Below are 27,679 nucleotides of genomic sequence, written 5' to 3'. Positions count from 1 at the left end.
GTGGGGGAAAGTCGTGTGTCTGGACCAGCAGTACCCTGCCTCGGGTGTCCCTAGTACGCATCTTATGTTACTCTTCATTCGGAGATATAGTAGGGAATAGATCACGCTTTCACATCGTGCATGCTAGGAGAAGACGATAAATCGGCGGTCAACTGTAGTTTCTATGAAATAAGTACATTTTTCCTAATGTTAGCCTACACTAATCAAACAGAGACATGTGGAATTGTATGGGGATGTCGAATTGCCTGTCAATAGTGTGTGTTCTTCTGACCGTGTGGACTGAGGTGAGAACTTTTTTTATTTTAATATTGTCAGATCAAATTAATTGATCGGCAGTTGGGCGAGTGGCTCATGCAGACAACGAGGTCTTAATCATTTTGTAAATTCATTTTTTAGAATTCCTTTCCTAATTCAATTACGTGTTCGACAGTTAAATCATGTGATCTTGGAATTTCTAGTTTGGAGCGTCCTCATGGATGAATTCGTTTTGCATTCTTTTTGCCCTGAGTCATTGTAATCAGCGTAATGTATCGACAGTGTTCATACCTGGGTTATAATTTATAATCTAGGTATTATCAGTTTTCATGGGTAAAAATGTGATATTTAAAAAAACATACATTTCTAGTATAAAGCAACATTAATAATATCAAATAATTATAAATTAAAAACACAAATCTCCCAAAACCTCTTCACTTACTAGAAATTGATCTAAAACCACTTTGTTCATAGCCTACTCAGCCTGAAACAACTAAACATTTTGAAAAAATGTAATGTTCAAGTGTGCAACATGCTTAACCTACTGTAGATTACTTAAATACTTTACGCGCTTCATGTATTTATTTTCTATTCAAATGTTATTTATAGGTGTCCCAGTCCTCGGGCTATTTTGAGCTGCAGCTAATTGCGGTACAGAACGTAAATGGTGAGTTGTCGGACGGGGACTGCTGCGACGGAGAAAGGAACACGCAGGATCTCCGCTGTAACAGCGATGAGTGTGATACGTACTTCAGAGTGTGTCTAAAGGAATACCAAACGGATGTCACGACCAGGGGCTTGTGCATCTATGGAACTGGATCTACTAACGTTATCGGTGGAAATAGTTTTCAATTTAAGAGCGCCAAAAACAACCAAAACCGAAACAACGATGGTGGAAAGATCGTCATCCCATTCCAGTTCGCTTGGCCGGTAAGTTGACGATACTTCATTATTACAGCTGTTGATCCACTGCATAAGGCGTGCTATTATTCATTGACTCATTAGTTGTCAAATATAGTCACTAGCCGAGTCCTAACCGGATGAGTCTGTGAGCTTGGCATCTTTATTGCCAGTGTCCACTTGGCGACTTTGGAGACCACCTCTATGTGTAAGACTGTGCGTCTGTGCGTAATAAGGTGCTAAATGTTTTTATCGTGTACAAAGAAATGGTAGAAATGGGCTTTACATCATGTCTAATGTCAATGTTAGAGCTCAGTTGGTATTCGGCCTAGTGCATTCCAGAAAAGCGCACATGATGTGCATAAACCTGTGTTTATTTTACGCAGCACGAATGCCATGAACACATACACTTTTAACTCATAGCAAATTACATGTATTAAATTTGGTTTAGCTTTGGTTTTGTAAGTCAATGGCTACACGTGCCTTTCTCCTAAGGTCTGAACATCGAAATTGCTCGACACAGTACAATTGGCGCATGGTGGTTTCAGTCATTCATTGGTACATCATCACAGTAACCTAGTAGTAATCTGCCAATCATATCTTTGGTTGGTTCTACACAACAGAGATGGGACTACAGTCCAGTACAGACATGGACACTCACAATGCATCAAAGTGATGTTGAACAAATACCTCTCCTCATAAACAAAATGTCTTTGCTCATTTTGGAAATGTGAGGATTGTTGTATGTTTGGTTGGCTGTGTGACCTATCCATTCATCAGTCCTCATGGTCAGCTGTCAGCAGGAGGGAAAGATGGAAGTAGTAACCTGGGGCCCTTGGCAGATACAATTACCACTAAGTTGTGTGTGACATAGGGAGTGGATATCGGTGTCACCACTACTCAAACAAGCGAAAATCCCAGAAGATCCCTATCCATCTAGGCTTGGGGATGCCTTTACTTCTGGCCTCTCAGGTTCACTGGTCTGCCATTATTTGGTCATTGTCTCTATTCAGCGGGTCAGTATTATCCTCTATGTACACAGGACAAAAGAGAAGATTGTGGAGCTGAGAGAACCCTTTTAAGTTTTCTATTGTTGTGATTGGCCAGTCAAGGGCATATTAGTGGATGTGCTCATCAATGTTCTGACATTGGCCTCGAAATAGTTTTTAAAAGTCCAGAAGAAGGTCATGTTCTCTCCCATTAACTACTGTAACTGTAGCAGCATGTCATAACCATTCAAGTGTTGTGCACTTTTAATGTTGGTCCTAAAACCACCAGGGTGTGCTGAGCTTGCCAGGTAGTATTTCCTGTGTTGATGAGGAGGTGACTTTGGTTACTGCAGTGGGGGTGTTTTGAGACCACCAGTAGGGCACAGCAGCAACCTCATACTCCCAATACTACATGACAGCTGCATTTGGTTTGAGGATTTCTGTCAGACGCTAGGAGACCCCTAATAGTTTGAGTGTCCCCCCCCTTTCCACATGTATTTTTACATGAAAAATAATAGCTTCCCAGTTTACGTTCAAAGCAAATGACAGACACTTGTAGTAAACAGCATGTACAGCATACTGGCAGGCCTATTCTGTTGACTGATAAACCTAATAGAGTTATCAAGGCATGCCTTGTAGACTATAATGGCATCACCGGTTGGTCAGAAAATCTGGGCCACTAGCTCCTGACATGAATTAAAGAGAAAAAAGCTTTTGTTCTGTCACTCAATGATCATTTCTTCTTCATGGTTAACCCCTCAGGCTGTTTGGGTCTTTAGTGACATCTTTCTCATGAAATGGAGTGAGGGAGGGATGGATGCTTGTAAAGAGAGAAGCTGCCTCTTCTCTTCCCTCTGTGAGGATTCTGTCACAAGGGAGAGGTATTTTTAGGATCCACCCGGCTCTTCAGAGTCACTTAATTTGCTACCTGCTCCTCATTCTTCGATGTGTGGTATATTGAGAGGCAATCTGTCCTCCCATCACCCCTATGGGAGTAAATCAAATGGATGAGGGGCTGTTACTCTCCAGTTTCATGGCTGTTTCTCTACCCCTCTATCCCTGGCCATATTTCTTCTTTCACTGTAAAAACTCTGTCAGCTTTCATCATTCTGTGCTTGGGTGCTACAGAGTTAGAACTTCGGCTTAGACACAAGGATGACCTTTTCCCTTCTGTCTGGTTAACTATCATGTCGTACAGTGGTGCATAACTCAGGTGCATAAGCATAACGTCTATGGTTTCTTGGTGCTGATGCTTAGCATGTTATTACACAGCCAGTTACTTTCATTTCCACTTGCCTCCAGTACCCGTTCACATGGTTAGTGGAGCTCAGCTGGAGCCAGCCAGCCAGCCCACCAGGCCAGGAGGACTACAGCAAAGCCCCCATCCCTCCCTCCCTCTCTCTGCTGCTTTGTGTTCAGGGCTAATTAAATCCTAGGCTTTATGTATATCATTAACTGAGACCTCACTCTACACACCGCAGCTCTCTCTCCCAATACTTGATCAGCAGCTGCCCACTGTAATGTCATTGTATGGCTTTTGTATGCATCTCTGTCTTATACCTTGGTGGTCAAATATTATGGCATTTTGTTTTCAGGTTGTATTTTTGATAGTTAAATGGTTAGGAACTCAGGAAGGGTGTTGTAACACTGCTCTCTCCTCTGGGGTGAAGGGGGTGAGGGTTCATCTACATCAGGGTTTCTCAACGATTACAACATCAGGAGCCTCTGTCTCAGTTAATAGCCTTGTTACTCAACCCTTGTTGTAGGGAAGTGAGGGAACCCCGGTACATTCTGGATTTATCTCCAATTTATCATCCAACAGTCGTCCTCAGGCCGTGTGTGTGTGTGTGTGTGTGTGTGTGTGTGTGTGTGTGCACTAATTACGTGAGAGCCTCACAGTTTGCCAGACCAGCGTACATTAATATATGTTCAGTCTTATGATTGACATGCGAGCATAGGCCTACATGCAGTGATTCCCAGTGATTTGGGTCTAAAACTCATGCCCTAGCTGAGTTTCCGCTGCTGTGCTGAATAAGTTGGGTTTTCCCAACATGAAATATCAGTTTTCCGAGCCCTTGGGGGAAAAGCAGGCTTCCCCTTTGTCAGAGTCTTTCAGGCCAAACAATGAGTTTATACCTCCACTTTTGTCTGCATGTATTGTGTTATTTATAAAAACAAGTGGAGAGATGGAGAGAGAGAAGATGGCAGCCGCACTGGGCAAAATGTCAGGAGTGGATTGGAGAGCGTTTACATAAGGCCTCTCTTGTGTTGCGCTCCGAAGTAGGCCTGTGACATATCTCGTGTTCAACGCCTCACTCTGGTGTTGGGTATCCTGTTTGAAGTGAGAGGCTGTCGGCAGAGGACGCTGACTTATGGCTGCATTGGTGACCATTACAAGGTCCTGGGGAAACAAACAACAATACTGCTCTGTGGAGAGGGGCGGCAGTTCTAATACAGGTAGTGTGTGTCACAGAGAAAGAGGCCATGTCAGGCTTAGTCTTTATCAGCATATCAACATGGGCACTCGCTACTTGGTTCATATACTGTATGTGGAGTTTGAGCATGGTGCCATTCTCCAGAAGTTCTCAATGTTTGTTATCTTGGTGTCAGAATAATCTGAAATGTTAAATTTAAAAGATATGTGTGTTAATCACTTGAGGATAACAAAAATAAGTTACATTAAAAAAATATGTTTTCCTGTTAATAAATTGTGAAGGATTACCTAAGTCTTACTGTACAATGTGGAAAGCTCTTTTCTAATGTGACTGAAGGAGACCCTGAGAAATAGAGTTTCAACAGCTTGGCTGAGAAAAATTAACTGGGTCATTTTGGTATTTAATGGACGCCCATGCTATTAAAGGCTTGATTAGATTAGTTTTGACTTGATTGCGGAATAAGTAGCCTGTGTATGAGTATCATGTGGAGGGTGTTGGTTAGGAGAGGCCTTCCTTAGAGCGGGGCTTCTCTGTTAATAACGTGCTAAATTAGCCAGCCTCACTATACCCTACTGGGTTCTACATGTTTTATTCATTTCAATATCCTAACAGGTGTGAGATGACAGGTGGTGCTGTTTTTCCCCCTCTCATCTCAATTCTACTAAAGTTGTAAATTGGGTGTTAAAAGGATGTCGGACAACTTTCTGTGAAACCCTATTGCTATTAGTGTTAAAATAGAATGTTGAGTCATTTTTATGTAGATGACCCCTAGTTAAAGCAGTACCTATGTATTTGCAGTGTGTTAGGACACAGTACCTATGTATTTGCAGTGTGTTAGGACACAGTACCTATGTATTTGCAGTGTGTTAGGACACAGTACCTATGTATTTGCAGTGTGTTAGGACACAGTACCTATGTATTTGCAGTGTGTTAGGACACAGTACCTATGTATTTGCAGTGTGTTAGGACACAGTACCTATGTATTTGCAGTGTGTTAGGACACAGTACCTATGTATTTGCAGTGTGTTAGGACACAGTACCTATGTATTTGCAGTGTGTTAGGACACAGTACCTATGTATTTGCAGTGTGTTAGGAAACAGTACCTATGTATTTGCAGTGTGTTAGGACACAGTACCTATGTATTTGCAGTGTGTTAGGACACAGTACCTATGTATTTGCAGTGTGTTAGGACACAGTACCTATGTATTTGCAGTGTGTTAGGACACAGTACCTATGTATTTGCAGTGTGTTAGGAAACAGTACCTATGTATTTGCAGTGTGTTAGGACACAGTACCTATGTATTTGAAGTGTGTTAGGACACAGTACCTATGTATTTGCAGTGTGTTAGGACACAGTACCTATGTATTTGAAGTGTGTTAGGACACAGTACCTATGTATTTGCAGTGTGTTAGGACACAGGCGATGGAAGGGGGACAGTCATTTATTCATTGAACAAGTGAAGGCAGTGAGGAGTGGGCTAATGAAAACTCATATCCCTCTGACTCCTATAAATTGGCTGGGAGGTGTCAAGTATCTAGTGCTACGTCTGCTGCCCCTGCCTGGTCCATCAGGTTACACTACAGTCAGACAGACAGCCCCACCCTCTGCTCCAGTCTCTCCCAGACTCCAGCCTCTCCTCAAGGACATATACCCACAGGGAGCCCATCAGTGAGTCAGAGCCCAGAGAGGATTCTTTTTTTTATTTTATTTTTTATTTAAATTTTTATCCCATTTTATCCCCAATTTTCGTGGTATCCAATCGCTAGTAATTACTATCTTGTCTCATCGCTACAACTCCCGTACGGGCTCGGGAGAGACGAAGGTCGAAAGCCATGCGTCCTCCGAAGCACAACCCAACCAAGCCGCACTGCTTCTTAACACAGCGCGCCTCCAACCCGGAAGCCAGCCGCACCAATGTGTCGGAGGAAACACCGTGTACCTGGCCCCCTTGGTTAGCGCGCACTGCGCCCGGCCCGCCACAGGAGTCGCTGGAGCGCGATGAGACAAGGATATCCCTACCGGCCAAACCCTCCCTAACCCGGACGACGCTATGCCAATTGTGCGTCGCCCCACGGACCTCCCGGTCGCGGCCGGCTGCGACAGAGCCTGGGCGCGAACCCAGAGACTCTGGTGGCGCAGTTAGCACTGCGATGCAGTGCTAGACCACTGCGCCACCCGGGAGGCCCCCAGAGAGGATTCTGTCTGGAATTCAGTCATTGTGACATTTCAGATTAATTAAAGAAAGATTGATTAAGATATTACACTGTTATTATTATTATGACTTATTATCAAAGATGACACCTTTGGGTTCTCCAGTCTCATAAATCATGGCCAGTCATATTTGACTGACAGGGAAGGGGATGGGAGGTGGTAGTCTGATTTGTTATTCACAGCCAAGCCTTGTTTCCTTGCGAGAGTTATTGGAGCCTGGCTGGGCAAGTGGAAGTGGGGAGACTAGGGAGGCAGGGGAGGACAGCAGAGGGGCACGGAGGCAGCCTCTCTTTGTGTCACACCCTCCACTGTGTTTTTCATGAAGAACACTCATTGTGTGATTTCATTTAGCTCTGATGGCGGTAGATGGAGTATAACAATGTATTGTAGACTGAGTATTACATCACCGACTCTGGTGATGAGCGGTTCTAGGTGGCTCAGGTCTTGACCTTTGAGTACTCTGTGGCAGTGTGTAAGACACATGCCTGTGGTCAGAATGTGCCTCCTCATCCTCTCTCTATCCTGGTGACTGACTGAATCTTGAGAGATGGGCCATACTAGTTAGATGAATGCAGATTACAGTGACAGACAGGATATGTGTAAAGAGACTAGAAGTGATGAAGGGGTACAGTGTCATAAGTCACTTCTGGGGGGGGCGGGAGAGGAAGGACTGGAACGAGACTCCTCTGCCTTCCACATACTCAGCAGTTTAGCATTCTTAGAAGTCATAGTTGTGGAAGGTTTCCTCCAACAGCTTTGAGCATCCAATAATCCAAATGACAGAAATGTTTGGCTCCTTTTTCACCTGTTTGAATGTTCTCATTTTAAGCCAGAGGAGATTTTTGGTGAGTTTAGGTCAGCTTTGTTTCGCTAGTTGTGGCTGTGCTAGGTGTTTTTGAGGTTGAAGTCATAAAAGGTTTCTCTGGAAAATTACAGACCACAGTCTACAGCTCCCCTCCCCCCTTCTGTCTAATCTGACCAGTGTATAATTTACCTCTCCAACCTGGACCTGGGGCATGGGAACTCACATCTGCTGGACTGGCCCCAGTCACTTGACAGAAAGCCAACTCCTTTCTGGCTTTGCTGTACTGATACCCAAATAACTCCCCAGGAGTTTCAGTTGGAGTAAGCCTGCTGCTGTTAGATGTTGTATCGTGTTAGTATGTGTGTACCTTTCAAGGAAATGATATCACTGTACAATAAGTACAGCAGCGAGTCTTGAGCTAACAGCCTAATCACCTGTGTTATATTGGAATGTGTTCGGTGCCAGTCGGTGGTTCAAAGTAGATGTTTATCCCCACAGTAGTTGCACTTGTTAACTAACCTCAGGCTGATATCCAGCTAATCAGTGACATCAGTGTGGGAACCAGAGTTATTTTCCCACCAGGAGCATCCACATTTACTCACAAACTGTGTGTGTGCGCTATCATCATCATCATCATGTGTTCCTTATGTAATGCATTCCACATTCTGTAGGAATTTGCATGGGTCCGTGTCTGTCCGTGTATGTTTGTGTCTGTCTGTGCGTCTGTCTGTGTCAGTGTGTGGGGAGTATGAACTCTAATAACCCCCTGATGATCCCCTGTGTGTCTCCCTTCCAGGTTTCGTACACTCTGATCGTGGACGCGTGGGACTGGGACAATGGTACACACAGCAGCAGTGGTAAGTACAGTAGGCTTCAGCTTTCCAGGTATTTACTACCACATGAAAGGAGAGCCGGCCAGGCCTCAGTGTCTCCCATGAAAATAAGTCATTAGGTTAGGGGTGAGGGACATATTTAGAAGTGACAAGGGTTCTACACAAACTTTTTCCACTGGTGGCACTGGCGCTACATACTTTTTCAGTTGGTGGCACCAATTATTTATATATATTTTTTGACATAATAATGAATAATGACCTGGTCTGTGTTCCATAATGTGCCTGCATTTCAAACAGAACCAGGCTAATAATGAATAACCATCTTTTAAACTAGCACACTGATGAAGTCTGTCCATGTGGTAGCTAAGTTAGCCTCGCCATTTCCGATGTTGAAGAGTTATTGAGGGGTTAATGTATCATGTTTTAGAACGAGAAAGCGAACCGGGTTCACTTTGTAATGGAACACTTTGTATGGAAAACCAAGTTGAACCAACATTCAATGTTGTCTTGCTAATGATAACTGCACATGGTTTTACTAAAACAAGCACAACCAACAAACTAGCGCAAAACCCTTCAATTGAAACGGTGTGAAACAAACGAAAACTCTTAAATCTCTCATAAAAACGGATCAGAAATGAAATCACGGAAGCAGTAGAATTTCTAAACCATAACTTCAATGACTTTTCAAGGACCAAAGAGCGTAGAGGTGAGATCAATGGCTTACGTAACTTGACAAGGCCTTTGTGTTTTTCCAGCCAGTAAACATGTGATACACACCAATCCAAGATTCTATAACACACTGCTGTTTTCAGTGCTGCGTAACTTCGCCTTGAGAGTCAGCTCTAGATATTCACAGGAACAATGCATCTTCACACAAAGCAGCTTCATAGCAGCACAAGAGGAAGAAACGTCCCCAATGCAAAGCCCAAGCTCTAGATTGAAATGGACTGTCAATTTGAGCCGCCATAGACCAACCACAGCAAACAGACCCATACAACAACCAGCTCACCTCTCTGTCTCAGTGTTTGACCCCTCAACATGCATGTGCACTATGTCAGGTCAGTCTGTCAGCTGTAATCCCTCCACTTTCAACTCCGCTCACTTTTAGTGGTGGTAAGTGAGCGCATCAAACCTTTGTCTCTATAAGTCACAAGGATTTATAACACATGTTTAATCTGTTGATCTACACAGCCATTGTCTGGGATGCTGTGCATTCCTATGCTGCAGGCTGGCCGTTCATATTGCCAGGCTAGTTCCCACCCAGCTGGTCTGAGGGACTGTTTGTGCTCCATGTCTCTATATAAAACCTGTGAGCACATCACCTCGTTAAGCCATTAATTATGGAACACAGCTCTTTTTTTCTTTCTGCTGATGTCTGTCTGCTAATTACCGTCCCAGCAGCTGCTGTGCTACTGCACACCACTTCATTATCGCAGCCTGGACACTGACAGGCAGCCTTGACACTCTGACAGCCCTACTGCTGCTAAATTAGCCTGGACACAATGACAGGCAGCCTGGTATAGGGCGCCTCTGGACTAGAGGTCTTCAAGGGTCCAAAAAGCTTTTCCCACTGCCCCGATATAAATAAAAGGAAATCCGTTCCCAATAGAACAAGGACAGTCGACCTGTTCTGAAAAGCCCTGTGGAAAAACAGACCCAAACAGACCCATGCTGGTTTGGATCCCAGAGACCCATTCAGATCTGAGAGTTGAGCGAGAGATAGAAACCCCCAACTGGGCGCTGCCAGCGACATCAATAAACAAGTGATATTGGCCAAATTATCCACAATTACTGAGGTGTCCTTAAAAAGCGCCTATGACAAAACAAACGTTTCATTGTGCTTCAATATATAGCATATTAAAAACGGTATAGCCTATTGTTTTATTGTTTTTTAATTTCCTAAAAAAATAATTGTCCACCTCACGGATCAGCTGTCAGAGATTTGAACACTAAATGCATCAGAGCATTGCATGACTATAGGCCTAAGCGTATGATATGAATATTTAAAAAATACATCTAAGGGAAGAGAAGCCCTAGAGAGACCGAGAGAAAGATGGAGCTATAACGGGGCTATGTTCCTGACACCAACATGCATTTCTTTATCCTTTTCAGATAGGCTACTATTATACAGATAGGCATACAACAGGAGGCTAATTCATACATTTTCTATCAGAATATGAAGATAAGCATTATATTGTTAGATTAAAGGAGTAACTCTGGTACACCTAAAACATTCTTCCTCACCAAGTTAAACTGTCGGAGATAGTTGGAGCGCCTGTGCACACTGCCTTCATAGGGCTGCAGTAGCTAAGCCTAATAATAGACATGCCACACCAAACCTTCACAAAAGTTTCTGAACTTTATTAGGGTAATATGAAAAGTAAGTCAAGTCATTGTTTACAGAGAAAATACGAACAGGTTGTTGTATTGCTCCCGAGTGGCGCAGCGGTCTAAGGCACTGTGATTGGGAGTCCCATAGGGCGGCGCACAATTGGCCCAACGTCGTCTGGGTTTGGCCGGGGTAGACAGTCATTGTAAATAAGAATTTGTTCTTAACTAACTTGCCTAGTTAAATAAAGGTTAAAAAAATTGCTGCATTAAATTACATTAAATAAATAAAGTTAGAAAATTGCATCAAACCTGAATAGTGAGTTACACACAGTCCATTTGGCCACACCAACATTCTTCTCATCTTTGTCCACCCACGGAGGACATTCCACTTGTCGGCTTCTTTTCACCATACACTTTCTCCTCTAACTTTCATTTTACTTCAATGAAAAAGGCCTCCATCTTCGCAATCAACAGTAGCCAAAGACCAAGGTTCCTTTCACTCGCTCTCTCTCTCCTCAGCAGCAGGCGCACGTGAGGTGAGTGGCCGGAACCAGTTTCAGCTATACATTTTATTGAGTTGCAATTGGCTGACACAGATAACAAGCTCACAACGTTCTCACCACCTCATACATTAAATTAACAGAGGACGGGTCCAATTGGGGCTAGTCGATAGGGCATTGGGGGCAGTGGGCTGGATAGGGCAGTGGGTTGGATATGGCAATGGGTTTGATAGGGCAGTGGGTTGGATATGGCAATGGGTTTGATAGGGCAGTGGGCTGGATAGGGCAGTGAGTTGGATAGGGCTCAGGAAAAATAGTCTATGTTAGTGCTGTTTATCCTCCAGGAAGCCCCAGCAACTGGCTCTGTGTTTAAACACTAAACAGACAGGCTGCCCGTTGTTTCTTTATTAGGTGGTGGCATGGCTATTAGTTTTAGTGTTTCTTAACACACAGTTTAACACCATCAGAGAACGATAGAGGGGATGGATAAATTGAGTATGATCAGCAGGCTGCTATCAGGACTACTGGTAAATGAAGTTTAGAAAAGGTTGTCTTGAGGAGTATCTTGTTAATGAGTGAGCTAATGTTACTTGACTACTAATGATGTGTCCATATCTAAGTTTAGCATGCTGAAAACAGCCTGACAACAGACATTGGCTTAAGACAACCATGCCACTAGTCATGCACGACTAAATGATCATGGCTGTTTGAAAACAGACAATTATGTCGCTCTTGACTTGGTCAACTGCTCGGTATTGAAGCCCCCTCATTGTTTGTGTAAGCCCGTGTTGTAGTCACCACACACACACCCCTTCTGCCTGCTCTCCCTAGTAACAGCGGCCTCTCTATGAGTGTCTCCTTCTCCGCTGAGAGAGCCCATGATTGGTCTGTATTTTTATATCTAATTGCTGGAAATGAGCAGAGTGAGTGCTTGAGTTTTCAGGTGGGAGAGTGACTGATAATCTGTGCCCGTGTGTTAACTCTCAGTAAAATTGAGAAAATCAGGACAGCAAGTGACAATTTAAATAATTGTCAGTGTTTTTTAACTTCTTTATCATGAGTTAACTTTGGAAGTAAGCATGGCTGCCTGGACTGTGTAGTAAGTAAGATAGAAAGAGACAATAAAATAGTAATATCTGCATAACTGAAGGGAGGCTATACAGAATCCATCTAATGAAGAGGAGTATAATTCCTTAGAGTCCTGACTACCTGTCCAATATCAGCACACTATCCATCTAGGGGTGAGTACCTGTTTGCCCCCTCTTCAGTGCCCAGTCCTGGGCTGTGGATGTGGCTGTAGAAGCCAAGCCAGTTGGGTCATGGTGTTTCTGTTTCTTGAGAAAAAGCTAAAGGCCCTTTCCTATGTCGCCCTTCCTTGTCTGTTCCCGTCTCGTATTATTTCCGTCCTGGCTCCGAAGGAGTCAGAGCTGGATTTCCTGAGAAAGGGGAGAGAGGGAGGGAGACGGACAAAACACATTTCACAAGCATGAAAACTTTAAAAAGCATTTGGTTATCAAGCTCCGGCAGCTCTGGCCCTACACCCTCTATTTGTGTTTATTTTCCTTATTTTTTCTTTCATGCTCTTGGAAACAGTGGTGTTTGACCTCGGGTCACCCTCTGATCTCCAGCAGCAGACAAACAACAGTGTTCTCTCAGATTAGTTTCTCTCCTGCTTCTAGACACTACTAGGACTTGTACTGAGGCATACAGGTTCTAACATTGAATAAGGGGCTAGCCGGAATTCCCTTTTTGACTATTAAGTTGTATGCATGTTGTCAAGCGTCCATTAAAGAATGATGATCAAATCTCTTGGTTTTTGTTTGTTCATGCAGGTGAGGATCTGTTGATTGAGCGAAGTGTCCGTAAAGAAAGGATCAACTCTGGAAATGCTAGACAGACTATCCAATACAACGGTCTTACAGCCAGCTTTGAGTACAGCATCCGCGTGCGCTGTGACGAGAACTACTATGGCAGCAAGTGCAACAAACTGTGCCGGCCACGCGATGACTGGCATGGCCACTACGTGTGTGACCAGTTTGGGAATAGAGGATGTATGGAGGGCTGGATGGGGACTTACTGTACAACTGGTGAGTAGATGAGCAGCCTGATACAATCCATGTGCAAGACATATCAGAGTCAAAATACACACAGTGAAACTAATGCTTAGATATCCCTCTAATGATATTAGGAGTAAATCCCCACCTCTTTAAGGAATACCTAGGATAGGATAAAGTAATCCTTCTAACCCCCCCTCCCCCTTAAAAGAGTTAGATGCACTATTGTAAAGTGGTTGTTCCACTGGATATCATAAGGTGAATGCACCAATTTGTAAGTCGCTCTGGATAAGAGCGTCTGCTAAATGACTTAAATGTAAATGTAAATGTGTGAATCCTTTTGTCAATGTCTCACAGCTATCTGCAAGCAGGGCTGCAACCTGCTGCAAGGATTCTGCAGTGCCCCAGGAGAATGCACGTGAGTCTGGGTTAGCTTCATTCTTTGTACCACTGTGTCCATTGACATCCCTTTGACAGAGATTTCTGTCTGGATGTATGGGCAGGATCTCTTTTTGAGTTCAATGAGGATGATAATGATGACACAGGATTGATCGCATACCAGAGCTTGACCCCCACATTCCCCCCTCCCCTCCCTGTTCCACCTCTCTATGGAACGTACAGTGTGTTACCCCACCCCCCCAGTCTGATCCAGGAGCTATTGTTCTCCTTCCTGTCCCAGACCTGGTCTGTAGCTCTAGCGGCAGCCTGTTTTTCACACAGCGTTTCCTCCCCTCCTCCATCGGTGTGTCAGGGCCCCTCTGCCCATGTCTGCAGCCCCAATCCCCTCTTCCTATCCTGGGCCTGTTTTGGCTGGCACACCCCACATGGGAGTGTGGACTCAATCCAGCAGCCTTAGTCACGTACATGTTAGTCTGCACGGCTGAACCAACCAAGTATTCCATTTCAAATCCTCTTGTATGACCACCTTCTTGTGTATCTCTCTGATGTGAGTACTGTACCACACCTATAGATCTGTTCAGTAGGGATAGCTGTGAGTAAGAGACCGGTTTGATTTAGTTCTCATAAAAGAAAGCATTTCTCATTGAAAATGGCAGGAGGAGTGGAACAAAGATTTTAACTGTGGCTGAGCTAAGAGCCCTTCATTGATGGGGCTGTGGTAAGGTGGTTGTTTGGTAATGGTAATGCCACCCTAGCCTTGTGGCCACCATGGTCTCTCCCTGCTCCCACTGTGACCATGGCCTCTCAATGCTGCTACTGCTACTGCTGCTTATTTTGGGAGAGAAAAAAACTCCAGGCCACTCTTGAACGTCTAAAACTATGGAGAAATGATAATGGTCCTATACGTTTTCAATAATTGCCCTTTTTCTGTCCCGCAAATTGCTTTTGACGAACAAATCGGTCCAGGAAAATGATGTGCTGTCCTCCACTGAATTTTGAAATCCCAATATGGCCCTCGATCCGAAATGATTACCCACCCCTGTTATGTAGCTACTATATACACTAAACCTCAGCACACTAACATACAGTAGCACACCACTGCACACTTCAGTACTTTTACACATGTACAGTAGTAGACTACAACACAAAGTAGTACTGCACCACGTCTTGTGTGACTGCAGTGCCGTATACTACAGAACATGTTAGCACACAGCACCCAGCAGTACATTCACTCCCTCCAGTACAGCATTTCAACTAGTAGTGTAGGGTTTGGTTGGTGTCCATTTGCAGGAGAGTGGTCTTAAAATAGCCCAGGGAGAGAAGTGACAGGACAGGTGGGGCAAGGTTACCGCTGGCCTTGGAATAACAGAGTGCTGCCATAAACCAACAGATTAGCTAACCCTTCACCGTCCGCCTCCGCTAGCTTGCAATGCTGTCTGCCTCAGGAGGCTCCGTCCCCGTCCCTGGCCCTCTGTCTAAGATTAGGAGCCTCAGAAGGGAAGGGGTGTCACTGGTCACCTTGATGAAGAAATAATGTCTGGCTCCTGATGGAGATTACCTTGAGATTTACATAAACACGTACTCCTAGGTTTGTCATGTGGTTGATGTATTGCAGAAGGCCTTGTCCTATGAGTCTTGGTTCAATTATGAACCATCTATTAATGGGACTGATGAATGATGTATTTTTCGAGATGTAGCAAGGCCCAGTGTCACAGTGCCTGTCCTGATGACATCCGTGCGTCTTTGACTCCTTTCATGTTTTGCACAAAATATGCACATCATATTAAGACCAGACAATCGGTCATCCGTTCCTAATGTCTAATGGTGTCTCTAATCTGTCTTGCAGGTGTACGTACGGGTGGCAGGGTCCATTCTGTGACAACTGCCTGCCATACCCAGGCTGTGTCCACGGGACCTGTGTCAAGCCCTGGCAGTGCACCTGTGAGAAGAACTGGGGAGGCCTGCTGTGTGAAAAAGGTGAGAAGACAGAGCAGACCAGACCTGTCCCATTGTACTTTTAACACATCCTCTACAGTGACCCCTGACCTCACTGTAGTGTCACAGAGCACAAGGTCACCTCTGAGAGCCCCTCAGCAGCAGGTGGTCAACAGAGGTCAGTTTAGGTTGACTGCTAGAAACAGGATATCACTTACAGAGTTACAAGATGGAGAGGAGGATGGAGAGACTACATTTAGCAATGTGTAACAGTACAGAGGTAGGATCTTAATTTGAGCCAGTTTGCTACAGCAGGAAAATAATCCCGCAGCAACAGGAAATGTTCATTGTTTTATTGATTATAATTAGTGGACATTTTTTGTAGGGTTTGATACGTTTTTCATTAGCGCAAATCAAGTCTGACATTTTAAAGTGGAAATTACAAACTTTAGAAGCCCTTTAAAACCTTGAATACACAACAAATTCCTGCAACAACAGGATGAACAAATTAAGATATGGCATCTGTATGCCTTCATGTCCGACCCTATGAAGTCTTATTATAACAATGTATTCAATCTGAAACATATTGTTTACCATCTTAACCCTTTGGATGTATTCCTATGAGACCATTAAAGTGTAAATGTAATCCTTCCTGTATCATTCTCTCCAGATCTGAACTACTGTGGGACGAACAAGCCGTGTAAGAACGGAGGAACGTGTATGAACACGGAGCCAGATGAGTACAACTGTGCCTGTCCTGACGGCTACTCAGGCAAAAACTGTGAGATAGGTGAGTCAGTCATTACTCCTCAAACAACTGGTCAAAGATCACAAATTCAATTATGTCAGTGCCAATGTCCTAGGGTTGATAGTTTGCTTGTATATTTTGTTATATTTGTGCTATCCATGTCATCTGTCACTTTGACACATCTCTCTTCACCTGTCTGTCCACTTATCTCCAGCGGAACACGCCTGTGTGTCTAACCCCTGTGCCAACGGGGGCACCTGCCACGAGGTACCGTCTGGGTTTGAGTGTCACTGTCCTGCAGGCTGGGCAGGGCCCACCTGCGCTAAAGGTGAGTGAGTCACGATCTTGCCCCTCCCAAAGTGTGTGTGCCCCCATGTTTTTACAAAGCTGAGCGTTAACATCATTGTGTGTGTGTTCCAGACACGGACGAGTGTGCATCCAACCCTTGTGCTCAGGGTGGGACCTGCATCGACATGGAGAACGGATTTGAGTGCCTCTGCCTCCCACGGTGGGCTGGGAAGACCTGCCAGATAGGTAAGCCTGAAATGGAGAGGTGATGGGGGGGAGGACTGGAGCAAAGCATGTCCAAATGTGGAGAAGATTATGTCCTGGGGAGCATCATTTGAGACAGTTTGCATGCTAAATTCAATTACGAGTTTGATTTGAAGTGATTGTGATATGTTGTGATGTGTTTTTGAATCTTGACTTGAAATGTTATTGATAATGCCTTGTTCCATCGTATGCCAGGAATATGTGCTCGTCTAGTATCTGGTTGTTTGTGTCTCTCACCCTGTTGGGCCTGTACTAGTACTATGGCCTGGATACTAATTTGAAATTGGTGTATGCATGTCCATGTAGAAAGCTGGACATTATGTGTAACCCGAGCCAGGTGACTTGAGTAAAGCTATAAATAACACATAGCCTGGCAACAGCTAGCCTTGGGGACTGATATAGCCTGACAGGGGGTTATCTTTGGCTACAGACTGGGGTAAAAGAGGTATGTACTCTAGTCTCCACCAAGAGCAGAGCCTCACCCCGCCACTGTTTAGCTACGTGGAGAGGAAACGCTTTATAACCTGTAAACACGCTGAGGGAGGAACACAAGCTCCGGGTCTTGTGTTACGCGCTCCATTATTTTCAGCGCGCAGGCGGTTCCCCTTTCAGCGAGCGAGTGGTACCTGAGAGAGGGGTGTCAGGTGTCCGCAGCCCAACAGGTGCTCCTCACTTCAGTGGGAAAGCAGTTGTGTTCTGGTCAGTCCAGGGAGAGGGTGTTAGTGACCATTGCCTTGTGAACTGACCACTGGGAGAGCTCTGGATGTCAGAGAATAGGTCCATTCAGAAATAGTGTAGGGAACTAAAATAAATGGTCAGGGAAGGAGGCAGAGACAGCAAAATGGATGGTAAAAAAATGCAATCAAATGTAACCGAGTTGAGAAAGTTCTCTAAAAGCAGGTGTAGACTTGCACTATAGAGATCTGCTGGGTGGTGGGGCTTGGATGCTGGCTCTTAGGTCTATCTCTTTCCTTTCTCTCTCTCTCTCTCTCTCTCTCTCTCTCTCTCTCTCTCTGTCTCTGTCTCTGTCTCTGTCTCTCTCTCATCTCTCTCTCTCTCATCTCTCTCTCTTCACTCCGCAGACGTTAATGAGTGTATGGGGAAGCCTTGCCTCAATGCTTACTCTTGCAAAAACTTGATTGGTGGATATCACTGTGCCTGCTTTCGAGGATGGGCCGGCCAGAACTGTGACATCAGTCAGTATCAATCAATCATGTGCCTCTGTCCCCTTTGCCTGCAGCTAGCTCTGTCACCTACTTGGGCCACTGGCCTACTGTCCTGTTCCTATCTCAGGCTTTCTGCTTTATTATGGCCTACAATGCTTATCTAGATCCATGGATCGTGTTTTTACATGGCTATGAGAAGCACATCCTGTAGATATCTTTGAAGGTTTTTGTCAACCTCACTGGCTTTCACTGCATGCACTTTAACCAACAGCATCATGTCTTCCTGCATCTTGATAGTTTCTTTGAAGCATTAACCAAGTTGCACATTCTATGTTTTGTTTGTGTGTCACATGCATGCTACCCCTGCATGTTCCCCTGTCCTATCTGTTGTACTGTATTTGTAAGTTCTCTCTTTTCACCTCTTCAGATGTCAACAGCTGCCATGGACAGTGTCAGAATGGAGCGACTTGCAAGGTAGGAAACTGTATTTAATAAGGCAATCTGGCCACCATGTTTGATGCCCTCCATTCATAGTATATCTATGGTTAACATCATGAGTATGAAAGCCATTGAGTGACATGGGTTTTTCTTACGCTTCGTACAGGAGGGGCAAAGAGGCTACGTGTGTGCCTGCTCACCGGGGTTTGTGGGCCGGCATTGTGACATCCAGAGGAACAGCTGTGCCAGCGGCCCATGTAGGAACGGGGGCAGGTGTCACACCCTGCTGGACAGCTTCATGTGTGAGTGCCCACATGGGTACACTGGCACCACCTGTGAGGTGAGCTATAGTCCTTCCCAGACCTTCGACAAGTCTGATCTTCTCTTTTATACACAACCATTATCTATTTATACATCTGTCTATCCATTCATCCACCCTTTCTTCCACCGGTCCATCCATAGGTGCAGAGCAACCCGTGCAGCCCTAACCCATGCCAGAACAAGGCCCAGTGTCACAGTTTGATGGATGACTTCTACTGTGCCTGTCCTGACGACTATGAGGGCAAGACCTGCTCTGAGCTCAAGGATCACTGTAAGACAAATCCCTGTGAAGGTACAAACCAATCTATAAACCTATTGTTGTCATCTCAACTCCAATAACTCAACCCCTTGTAAAAGTGCTCACCAGGCAGTTCTCTTGTCTAGCCTAAACTGAAACTTGCTCTTAAGCTGCTTAGTCCTCCGGTCAACCTCTAGACCAACACTCATTTCAACCCAATCCTCTCAGGCCTATCTCACCAACAGTCTCTTGTCGTTCCTTCTGTTTTGATCCCAGTGATTGACAGTTGTACTGTCGCCGTGGCCACCAATGGCACAAAGGAAGGGGTGTGGCACATCTCGTCCAATGTGTGCGGCCCACACGGACGCTGCATCAGCCAGCCTGCTGGGAACTTCACCTGCTCCTGTGAACCGGGCTTCACTGGAACATACTGTCACGAGAGTGAGCAGACACACACCATCATCATCACACTTCATTGTCATAATCATCACCATCATCATACCATAAGACTGAACATCCTGGTCCTTACTGTTACACACCACTGACTTACTGTATGAGTATCATCATCGTCTTCCTCATCCTCCACATTCTCTTTCATATGTCTCTCCTCCCTCAGACATAAACGACTGTGTGCCGCCTCCCTGTAAGAATGGAGGAACCTGCATTGATGGGATCAGCTCTTTCAAGTGCTTTTGCCCTGACGGCTGGGAGGGCACGCTGTGTGACATGGGTAAGTTTGAGTGTGTGTGTGTTTTGTGTACATGTGTGTGTGTGTCCCTGGGTGGTTTTAATGTACCTCTCCATGGTGTGTGTTTCTCTAACTGATCCCTGGTGGTGGTGTTCCAGATGTGAATGAGTGCAGTAGGAACCCCTGTAAGAACGGAGGTCGCTGTGTGAACCTGCTCAACCACTTCTACTGTCAGTGCCAGGACAACTGGAAAGGCAAGACCTGCCACTCACGTGAGAGCCAGTGTGATTCCAGTACCTGCAGTAATGGGGGGACGTGCTTCGACCACGGGGACACCTTCCGCTGTACCTGTCTCTCAGGGTGGGGGGGCAGCACCTGTAACACAGGTGAGAAACCATTATTGCACCGTTCTGCCTATGTCGTTCAAGGAAAAGTCCAATAGACTGCTCTGGTCCATATGCTCCATAGGAGTCCTATTGCTTATACATTTTCTGAAATATAGGTTCTAAACTCATCATACTTTATTTCTCTTGTCAGCCAAGAACAGCACGTGTGACTCTAACCCGTGTGAGAATGGAGGGACCTGTGTCGGAGGGGGTGATGCCTACACCTGCATCTGCAAGGATGGCTGGGAGGGGCCCACATGTGCTCACAGTAAGGCACCATATACTGAACTATATCCAGGTTATAATCATAAACTAACACACTGATTTTAATTCTGTGTTATCCCCTTTTTTCACAGATGCAAATGACTGCAATCCTCAACCCTGGTAAATTGAATTTATTAAATGAACTGAAATACTTGTAAAAGTCTTTTTAAACCTCTTGGCTCCTGTACTGGTTCTATTACAAGTGATGAGAGCTGTTTATGAGACCCAGCCTTCTTATCCCATTCCCTGTCCAGTAGCACACACACCCATATAAGATCATATTCCCTCAGTGTTCTGGTTTTACAACAGGAACACATGACTCCCACACACCGCTCATCTCACAAATCTAATTTAATGCTCAGAGATTTCCCATTAAAGTTTGTTCTGTGAAGGTGTGTGTGTGAAAGGGGAAGTGTGTGTATCCCTGACTCCTCTACAGAACACTGCAGGGCCTGACAGCTGGGTATTCCATGGTCCCGTGGATCAGAGGGGCTGAGTGGACAAAGGCTCCCGCCACCACAATGACTGACAGGGGGATTAGCACAGGGGGGCAGTGGGGTGGAAAGAGACGCCCCTCTCCCTATTCTTCACCGCTGACCCCTGAGCATGGGGCAGTGTAGGCAGGAGAGGGGGGCTGGGTAGCAGGGGGTATAGGGCGAGCACGGTATGGGGTCAGTTTGGGATTTACATATGAAGTCTGAACATTGATAGGGGATCAGCTTTAGAGACCACAGTCTCTAGTCCCTTGCCTTGGGATTCTGCTGCTGGGATCTAGACCTGAGAATGTGAATGTATTCTCTTTGTAGTCTGAGCCTTCAGGCTTGTGTATGCTGCTGCACCTGTGCCAGGGTTTCCTATGGGATAGGCTGACGTATTGATGTGTGGCTCTGTTTCCTCCCTGCAGCTATAACGGTGGTGTCTGTGTGGATGGCGTGAACTGGTTCCGCTGTGAGTGTGCCCCGGGATTTGCCGGACCAGACTGCCGGATCAGTGAGTCCCTGGGAACCAGAGGGGTGTGGGGGGTCAGATTGGAGGGGTCAGGGGTGAAAGGGGACGGGGGGAGTTTGAGCTGATTGTTTGTGAGGGACAGATTAGGAAGCCTTTAGGAAGCCTGTCTTAACCTCCGACCTCTCTTGTGAGGAGAGGTCAGCTGTATTCTGCAAACAGGTCAGTTCAGTCTTACATTCTCAGGGACAATCCTCTTTCCTTTCCCCCTTTTCAGAGAAGGTCTATTTTTCACGTGGGGATGCCAGACATGAGAACCAATAAGCCTATCCCCTGTTGTGATAATATTCTAGCTAGGTGCCTTGCAGTAGACTAGAGATATGTGTATAGTAATGTCCTCTTGTTTCCCCATCAGACATAGATGAGTGCCAGTCATCGCCCTGTGCCTATGGTTCTACCTGTGTGGATGAGATCAACAGCTTCCTCTGTGTGTGTCCCTTGGGCCGGACTGGGCCTCACTGCCAAGAGTGTGAGTACACTGCAGCTATACACTCTTAGGAAAAAAACGTGCTGTCTTGAACTGAAAAGGGGTCTTCGGCTGTCCCCGTAGGAGAACCCTTTGAAGAACCCTTTTTGGTTCCAGGTAGAACTCTTTTGTGTTCCATGTAGAACGCTTTCCACAGAGGGTTTTACCTGGAACCAAAAAGGGTTTTACCTGGAACCAAAAAGGGTTATCCTATGGGGATAGCCGATGAACCCTTTTGGATCCCTTTTTTCTAGGAGTGTAGAGAGAACACCTTTATTACTGTATCCATGTAGTGGGGGAACTTTCTTCCTTTGACCTCATGCGTGGTAGGAAGAGTTTCTAAGGACTGAGCCTGATATTGCCTTAGTCCTAAACCTGCTCCTCTCTCTCCTCTCTGCAGTCATAGGGATCGGGAAGGCCTGTCGTTACTCCGGCCTGCAGTTCCCTCACGGCAGTCGATGGGAGGAGGAGTGTAATACCTGCCAGTGTGTCAACGGCATTGTGCGCTGTTCTAAGGTGAGACTTGCTTTTATTACACATAGTGACGGTGTGTGTGTGTGAGCTGCCTCCATGAACTCTGTTTGTGTGTACAGGTACGGTGTGGCCGACGGCCCTGCCTGCTGCAGAGAGGTGGTGCCGGTCCAGACACTAGTGCCCCGTGTCCTAGAGGACAGGAATGTGTGGAACACCAATTCCTCACCTGCTTCGCCAAGCCCTGCCACCAGTGGGGCGTGTGTTCCACCCCCGACCCCCCTCCGTCCCTCCACACCCAGTGTGAACCCAACAGTGGTTACCTGGACAACAGCTGTGCCCGCATCACACTCATCTTTAACAGAGACAAAGTTCCACAGGTGGGTAAACGTCATCATCACCTGACTGACATTTGATGAGAGATTTCATTTAAAAAAGACAAGATCTCAGTTGCAGATGTTTTTTACTAGACTTGAATCTCCGACAACACCTTCCCGAACCTTTACCTGAGAATTCAAGTGAATGGAATTAGCTAGGAGCTGGCAGTCACTTCAGCTGAAAATGCTAATGGTTATCTCTTATTATTCTGTGTGTGTTTGCTAATCAAAGGGCACCACTGTGGAGAACATCTGCTCGGAGCTGAGGTACCTTCCCATCGCCCAGACCCTGGCTAAAGATTGCACGCTCCTCATTCTCTGTGACCTGTCCTACTCCAACAGTGACGCCGTGGAGGTTGCCATGGTGAGTGCCTGACATCCCCCACCACCCCTATCCCACCTCAGCCCCCCACCTTCAGACTCTGAGCTGTTGCCATCTGCCAATGATCCCCTCTTACCTCCTCCTCACCTCCCACGGTCGCCTGCCAGAATAGTCTCTCTCCCATCTCTTTTTCAGTTATCCCCGAGGACCACACCCCTTTAGGTTCTTTCTTTCACTTTATTAAATCACACACTTAATTGGTCATTGTAAATGGGATCCAGGGTAGACTTGTAAAAGTGGGGACTTTTGAAGCGCATCGTCCTTTGCCTGAACATCTGGATGCCATTTAGCTTTACTTTGGTCCACCTTACTGTTACTGTGCAGTCGCTCCTCCCTCGCTTCTCATAGACCGTGTATATGAAATACCTCTCTCTCGCTCTTTCTCCCTCACTTTCTCCCTTTCTCTGGGACTGGCGTGGCCACCCAGGCTCTGCTCTCCAGTCAGACACAGGGGAAATCAGACGCTACAGGGCACTAAGCCCTTAATGGAGGGGATTAGGCCTTTTCTTGTGATGTAGTCATGTTTGGGGACGTACAGGAAAAGGAGTGGTGCGTCTGACGTCCTGGTAGCTTTGTACTGAGTTCAATAATGAAACTCCTTAGACCCTATCAGGCTTACAGTCAAATGTTAGTTGTGCTTTCTTAGACCATTATGAAATAGTCTTGATCTCAAAGTGAACTCAACACGAAGTCACATCATTTCAACCTGATATGTATTGTGGATCTGGGTTTGGCAGAGTAGTCCCATCCAGCGGGCTCTATGTGACTTCTCAGTAAGAGGCCTGTAGTCCATTCTGAAGCCCATAGGCTGTTACATTTCAGAAAGTGGTGTGTGTGTGTGAATGAATGAGCTTCTGCTTACCCAGAAAGAGGAGTATTGCTGACTGACTGGCTACTGACTGACTAGCTAGCCAGGGATCACCAGGGAGCCACATCTCTGCTTGTTCTCCATTGTTCCTCCTAATTGAAGTGCACAGCATCCAGCTAATCTCCCTCTGCTCCCCGTGGACTCTCTGGTCCACTTATTAGGCAATTAACTAGACCCGCTGGGTGTGGGTGGGGGGGTGCTCTACTGTGTTGACTTACCATCTCTCCTCCAGTCGTATGATCAGGATGGTCAGGAGCAGAATGGAGACCGTGGTCAGATCCAGGAGGCTGCCAGTGCCATCGTCGGTGCCCTGTCCAAACGCCACAACAGCACCGTCATGCTGGCCGTGGTGGAGGTCAAAGTGGAGACGCAGGTCATGCCCCAGTCTGTGGGTAAGTGACCGGACTAGACTTGGTTTCACTGTCTGCATGTTCTTATACTGTGCTTTGATTAGGTAGCATTACAATACATGATAGTAAAGTATAATTTTATGGACTTTCTGTCTCTAGACCACCTGGTGCCAGTGCTGTGCGTGGTGTTCAGTGTGCTGTGGATCTTCTGTATCGTGGTGTGTGTGTGGTGGACCCGTAAGAGGAAGAAAGAGCGTGAGAGAGAGTCTGCAGCAGAGGACAGCACCGTCAACAACCAGCTGGAGCCACTGAGGGTCAGCCTGCCACAGCACAAAGACAACCGAGGCAAAGACATTCAGCACGAATGTAAGAAACTCATGAGCCCTCCAGACCGAACGTGTGACGGGGCTGAGGGAGACGAGGAGGAGGACGGCGAGGAGGAGGAGCTGAGGAGGGGAGGGATGGAGCTAGACAAGTTCTCCACCCAAAAGTGCTCCTTGGCAGGAGTGCAGGACAAAGTGATGGACAAAGGGGGAGTGATCTGTACGACGCGTAGTGCCCCTGTCAAACCCCCCCACCGGACAGCGTACAGCCCCAAAGACAACCGGTGTAAAAACCTCAACGCTGCCAACGTCAGTGAAGACGTCAAAGACCATTATGTATGAGCACAGCCTAGAGGTGGGACCTCTCAAACTAAAGACAATGTCTCCATCTAATAGAAAAACACAAGCACCAATAGTGAAGATTTCAGACACGTTTTACATTTAATTTTACATTCTTTGTCTGCAACATGGAGGCTTCTTATCTACTAAAAGCATTGCAAATGAACATTTCAGCAACAAAAAGAGACCTGAATTTCAGTTTAAATCACACTGTTGAAAATAGGAAAAAGGAAACCTTTTTTTCTTTTCTTTTTTTTGTTTACAAACTGTCGCTCCCTTTAAAGGAGAGCTCTTCTTTTCACAGCATGTCACTGAGCAGTTTGTGTATTATGTGACTTTGGCGTGAGCACTGCCATTGGAGGACTATGGAGAGCCATTGAATGGCAGCTGTTGTTGTACTACTACATTACTACTAGTGCATTTAGTCCATATCTGCCTTAACCCGCACTGTGGGCCTTTTCTTTGTTCTCTTGGTATAATAATGTCATTTGTATAAGAAAAAAGTTACATATATATAAGACCCTTTGAAAGCTATAAGCAGTATATAACACCTGACGTCAGCATTAGTTTATAAACATAAACATATTTTCCATGACATGTCAATGCTTCTAAAGATTTTCTGTACAGTATATCCCTTTAACATGCATTTTACTCTACCACTTCCTGCAAGCCTAGATGCTTTATTATTTGCTTGGTAGAAAGTGCCTTCAGCCCTTTTATTATTTCATCTCATTCAAAACATTTATCCAGAACTTAATTAATATAAAGGGAAAATATGTCCTTTCACAGCTCTTCATATCACCATAAAGGTATTTCTTTGAACAATGTATATATGTAAATATAAAAATGGCTGTGTATATTTGGATTTAGTAACTTAAGTGACCCTTTTTATTATAGTTATTCGAAAGAATAAGATTGTTTTGTTTGTTTTTTATGATGTCATTCCGTTTTATTAGTGTCCGTTGACACAGGGCTGGTTTTATACAGATATATGGACAATATCAAGGGTCCCACTTACAGAAACAAATTAGCATTGACAGAAACAAATTATTCTAAGTGCTTGTTTGTTTTGCTTTATGATTTTATTTTGTTCCAACACTTAAAATTGTGAGTAAGCAGCTGTTAGTTCTAGTTCTAGGCTTGTCCTCGTCTGTTGCTTTAGTAGGAGCTATCTGTTGGGAGTTTCCCTAATGAATGCTGGCTCACCATGTCCCATTCACTATTCTACTGTATGTGAACATTAGAATGTCCTATTATATTGCAGGGGTGTACCAGTGCATGGAGGGGTTAGGTTGATCTGATACAGAAACAGTGCTAGCAGGCTTTCATCAATGTGATTTAGGTCGGAATCAGGAGTAACTACAATTCAATTCAAGGCCATTATCAGATCAATCCTATGGTTTAATTGTTGTCTGGGATGGAGCCTGATGGATACACTGCTGCTTTTCAGCAGCACTCAGTTACCAAGCCCTGCAGTGGTGCATTGGATTTCTGCTTTCAATACTGGTCTAATGAAGGGAACAAGTTTTATTGTTGTTGTTGATGTTGTGGTTGTTGTCCAGTGTTTGTTTTATATCCTGTTTCTGCACTAAGACAGGAAGAGAACCCATTGAGCATTACCTCAGCGGTGGTAGTGAAAAGGATTCTTGTTGTTCTTTACAGTTTAATATTGTTATTCTCTGACAAGAACTGTCTTTCAAATGTTTTGATGATAAAGAAAATTCAAATCATTATCCAGTCATCATAATCCCACTAGTCCCAGAGCATGGGCTGAATGTGCAGAACATTGTAATTATTTTGTACAAAAGAGCAGTTGCATCTTGGTTTGTTAGTGGAATTTGTGTTTGTTCTTAGAACAATCCATTTATTTATTAAAGTATTTTATACCAATATCTTTGTTTTGTCCTCTTTATAGCATTGGAATTTGACCATACGTGTCAGTTTTCCCACTCATTACCATTAACCGTAGCTCTGGAAATCAAATCAAATATGTTGAATTTGATTTGATGTGTTTACACTTTATCGATGGAGCTGAATCTGCTGTTCCTATAAGATGAATCTTTCTCTAGCTGATTGGTTGTCTATCTACAGACAGACACCAATTCAGAAACACTAATAAGGTAAGTCCCTTGCATGCATACATTTGCCCTTATAGGCCAAGTGCAATCAAAAACTAGATTTTCCTGTGTTTTACAGTGGCAAGAACAAGTATGTAAACCCTTTGGAAATACCTGGATTTCTGCATAAATTTGTCATAACATTTGGTCTGATCTTCATCTAGGTCACAACAATAGACAGTGTTCTTAATAACACGCAAACAATTATACGTTTTCATGTCTTTATTGAACACACCGTGTAAACATTCACAGTGCAAGGTGGAAAAAGTATGTAAACCCTTGAATTTAATAACTGGTTGACCTGGTTGGCAGCAATAACCTCAACCAAACGTTTTCTGTAGTTGTGGATCAGACCTGCACAACGGTCAGGAGGAATTTTGTACCATTCCTCTTTACAAAACTGTCTCAGTTCAGCAATATTCTGGGGATGTCTGGTGTGAACTTCTCTCTTGAGGTCATGCCACGCCACAGCATCTCAATCGGGTTGAGGTCAGGACTCCAGAAGGTGTATTTTCTTGTGTTGAAGCCATT

General features: G+C 45.0%; 1 protein-coding gene across 1 annotated transcript; it reads left to right on the top strand.

Annotated features, from left to right (window-relative positions):
* LOC120060349 (protein jagged-2-like) lies at positions 1-26,915 on the top strand. The gene is made up of 25 exons (XM_039009582.1): positions 1-284; positions 865-1,185; positions 8,394-8,454; positions 13,094-13,348; positions 13,673-13,733; positions 15,561-15,691; positions 16,320-16,439; positions 16,612-16,725; positions 16,818-16,931; positions 18,032-18,145; positions 18,543-18,589; positions 18,720-18,893; positions 19,016-19,166; positions 19,389-19,553; positions 19,729-19,842; positions 19,959-20,186; positions 20,338-20,454; positions 20,543-20,570; positions 21,355-21,440; positions 21,811-21,924; positions 22,322-22,437; positions 22,515-22,772; positions 23,002-23,133; positions 24,252-24,411; positions 24,529-26,915. The coding sequence occupies exons 1-25, from the start codon at positions 216-218 to the stop codon at positions 25,032-25,034; spliced, it is 3,756 nt and encodes a 1,251-aa protein (XP_038865510.1). The 5' UTR covers positions 1-215; the 3' UTR covers positions 25,035-26,915.
* Positions 26,916-27,679: the final 764 nt, after the last annotated feature.

The sequence above is a fragment of the Salvelinus namaycush genome, chromosome 15, assembly GCF_016432855.1.
Source record: "Salvelinus namaycush isolate Seneca chromosome 15, SaNama_1.0, whole genome shotgun sequence".
In the NCBI taxonomy this organism is placed as follows: domain Eukaryota; kingdom Metazoa; phylum Chordata; class Actinopteri; order Salmoniformes; family Salmonidae; genus Salvelinus; species Salvelinus namaycush.
Note: the sequence above shows the minus strand (reverse complement) of the source record. Positions and strands in the feature narration are given on the sequence as shown.

Bases quoted from the DNA above. Each gene is read 5' to 3' on its own strand.
- LOC120060349 (XM_039009582.1), top strand. From the start codon at position 216: ATGTGGAATTGTATGGGGATGTCGAATTGCCTGTCAATAGTGTGTGTT. The intron at 15,692-16,319 runs GTGAGAAGACAG...CATTCTCTCCAG, and splicing joins AGGCCTGCTGTGTGAAAAAG to ATCTGAACTACTGTGGGACG. The intron at 16,726-16,817 runs GTGAGTGAGTCA...TGTGTGTTCCAG, and splicing joins AGGGCCCACCTGCGCTAAAG to ACACGGACGAGTGTGCATCC.